Source organism: Octopus bimaculoides, chromosome 19 (assembly GCF_001194135.2).
Source record: "Octopus bimaculoides isolate UCB-OBI-ISO-001 chromosome 19, ASM119413v2, whole genome shotgun sequence".
In the NCBI taxonomy this organism is placed as follows: Eukaryota; Metazoa; Mollusca; class Cephalopoda; order Octopoda; family Octopodidae; genus Octopus; species Octopus bimaculoides.
This window is the reverse complement of record NC_068999.1, coordinates 17826599-17829373: the sequence shown is the minus strand read 5'-3', so window position 1 is coordinate 17829373 and position 2775 is coordinate 17826599. Positions and strand designations below refer to the sequence as shown.

The window sequence follows — 2775 nt, the reverse complement described above, 5'->3', positions numbered from 1 at the left end:
TATATATATATATATATATATATATATATATATGTATATATATATAATGTGTGTGTGTGAACTAGATAGACAAAGTTTTTGAAGCTGTTTGTGTGTGTTTGATTGCTGCATATACAGATATACATTTTTTTTCGTAACAATTTACTACTTAAAATGACGGCCACAGGTAACAATTTCCAAGTGTTTTTGACATCAATACGGACATTGGAAAAGTTAGTTTTTCTTGTTCAAATAATAATTATTGTGATTTCTATTCTACATATACCTAAAACCAATGCTCGGATTAATATGGAGGATGCATATGAAAAAGTTATTAGTGAAAAGATTATTGAAACCAAATACGGGAAAATTCGTGGTGTACAATTTCTTTTTCGCAAGGATCTTTCTCTGCGTCCCGTGGATGCATACCTTGGAATACCTTATGGCTCGTTTAGAAAAAATGCTATGCGATTTATGCCACCTGGAAACCCCCCTTTTCGTTGGGAGGAAACATCCCCTGTGCTTGAAACGGCATCAGTTTGCCCACAAAAAATAATGGATGAAAATACCTTACGGGATGCTAAATTACCTAAATCTCGAAAGGAATACTTAAGAAAAATTCGACCCTATCTCATTAAGCAAGAGGAAGATTGTCTCAAACTAAATGTTTACGTACCCCGTCAAGGTAAGTTCAAATACAAGACCGGTTGAAGAAAAAAAAAAGAAAAAAATGAATGAGTTTAAAAAATGAAATATTTATAAAAAATAAGATGGTTAATTAAAATCATTAAATATATATCAATGTAATAAACATTTTATGCTGTAAAATATGTGTGTGTGTGTGTGAGCACGAGCGCACGATGAATGGTATATAAAAAAAAAAGCAAGCCATTTCAACGTACACCCTATATACACATTGTAAAATTTACAGTGAAATTTGCACGTGTGTAGATAATTGCGTGTAAGTGTGCAGTATAGACTCCGACATTGTGAAGTCATTCATATGTGGAAGCAAGTTTAAGCGGATATCTGTGTAAATGTGACTTAATCAAAATTAGCCGTGTATGTGTGTATGCATGTTTGTGTTTTTGTGTATGTGTGTATGCATGTTTGTGTGTTCGTGTCAGTGGTGTGGATAAGAAAGACAAAGTAGTACTCAGAAGTGCATGTAGTGCATAAGACATTATGTGTGTGTGTGTGTGTTTGGGTGTGTGAGCGTATAATGTGGACATAAATGTATATATCCTTGCGTGTGAGAGAGTGTTTATACAAGTATGTGTGAGTCTATGTTGTGCATAATTTTGGTTTTCTGTTCTATATATCGAATGCAATTTCTTGCATGTGGGGATCTAAGAATTTTGTGTACCTCAGTACATGCACACGCTCAAGTACGTGTGTAATAGTGTGTTTGTATATATAAATGTGTGTATCCATTTGAGTAAGTATGCGTTTGTATATATGCAACGCGTCTGTATCCATTCGTCTGTACATCTATTTTATATTCGTGCTCGTTTGTAAGAATTGAGTTCATAAAATATTTTCATAAAATTAGATGTGTAATCCGAAATATTTCTAAGTTCGATCCTCACGTGGATAAATCCATATTAAATAATATATATACGTACTTTTATGTTTCAATATCTATTTAAATATATGTGTGTATGCGTATGTATGGTGTATATGTAAAGTGTATGTACGTGAAGGTATGTGCGTGTGTGAAAGTGTGTTTAATGAAGGGTGACTTCAAAGGAAATTTTCATTTTTGCACCATTTTCCTCATCGTGGGGCGCACGTATTTGTGTCAGTCTCTCATCTCAGAATATCTGGTTTATTGCTTGTGTATATTATTTACGTAGGAATCTGTTCTGATCTGCTAGACTTCATCCATAAATATAGACTCTGTGTGTGTGTATATGTGTGTGTGTGTGTGTGTGTGTATGTGTGTGTGTGTTGACGATATACACGCTTATTATACTGTAGATGTATTGGTGTATACACACTTGTTGTAACGATGATTACATGCCAGCTGACGAAAGATGTATTGCTGTTATACACGCTACTGGATTAAAGGATGATTGCTGTTATTATACACGTTAGTGTCACATAGATCTATTTAGTATAAACACGTTGGGTGTATGAACATTGTATTGGTTTTTACAGGCTAGATGTACAATACATAATATAATATACATTGGTATAAACACGCTGAAGATGTAGGTTTTAATTTACACACGTGTATTTTTTGTGTGCGTGTGTCTTTGTTTTTGTAGGTGTAAGCCGTTGTGTGTATGTGTCTGTGTGTGTGCATGCGACTTGCATGTACGATTCCTGGAAAGTGTGCCTGTGTACATTAATCTCAGAGAGTCTGCGCGTATACGTATGGATAGAGCGGCTGTATGAGCGGGCGTTAGAATGTGTGTTATGTGTGTGTAGGTTGTGGAAGAGGCGCAGATGTTATAGCGTGTAGGAATTAGTTGATTCATAACCGGCATCTAATAGACAACATAGCAGCGATGTGGACGTCTAGCTCAGTTATTTAACAACATCTATCCAACTAGTGCGTCAGACAAATCTCTATACATTTACATTATAAATATGCACACTCATGCACACACACGCATACACACACACACACACGTATGTGCCACTAGTAGTGTGAGCGTAAATATATATATTTATACGCACGCATACATATATAACTATGTACGGTATATAAAAATTGTATTTGTGCACATAGGTATGTGGTAGCGTATATATATATACATACATACACACATACATATATATATATATATA

At 34.6% G+C, this 2775-nt stretch overlaps 1 protein-coding gene across 1 annotated transcript in view; it reads left to right on the top strand.

Annotated features, from left to right (window-relative positions):
• Positions 1–59: 59 nt before the first annotated feature.
• The window catches only part of LOC106871787 (neuroligin-4, X-linked), a 339290-nt gene continuing 336574 nt past the window's right edge, over positions 60–2775 (top strand). The window contains exon 1 of the mRNA XM_014918466.2: positions 60–664. Within this exon, the coding sequence (XP_014773952.2) occupies positions 154–664 (511 nt within the window). The 5' untranslated portion in view covers positions 60–153. The remainder of the gene's footprint in view (positions 665–2775) is intronic.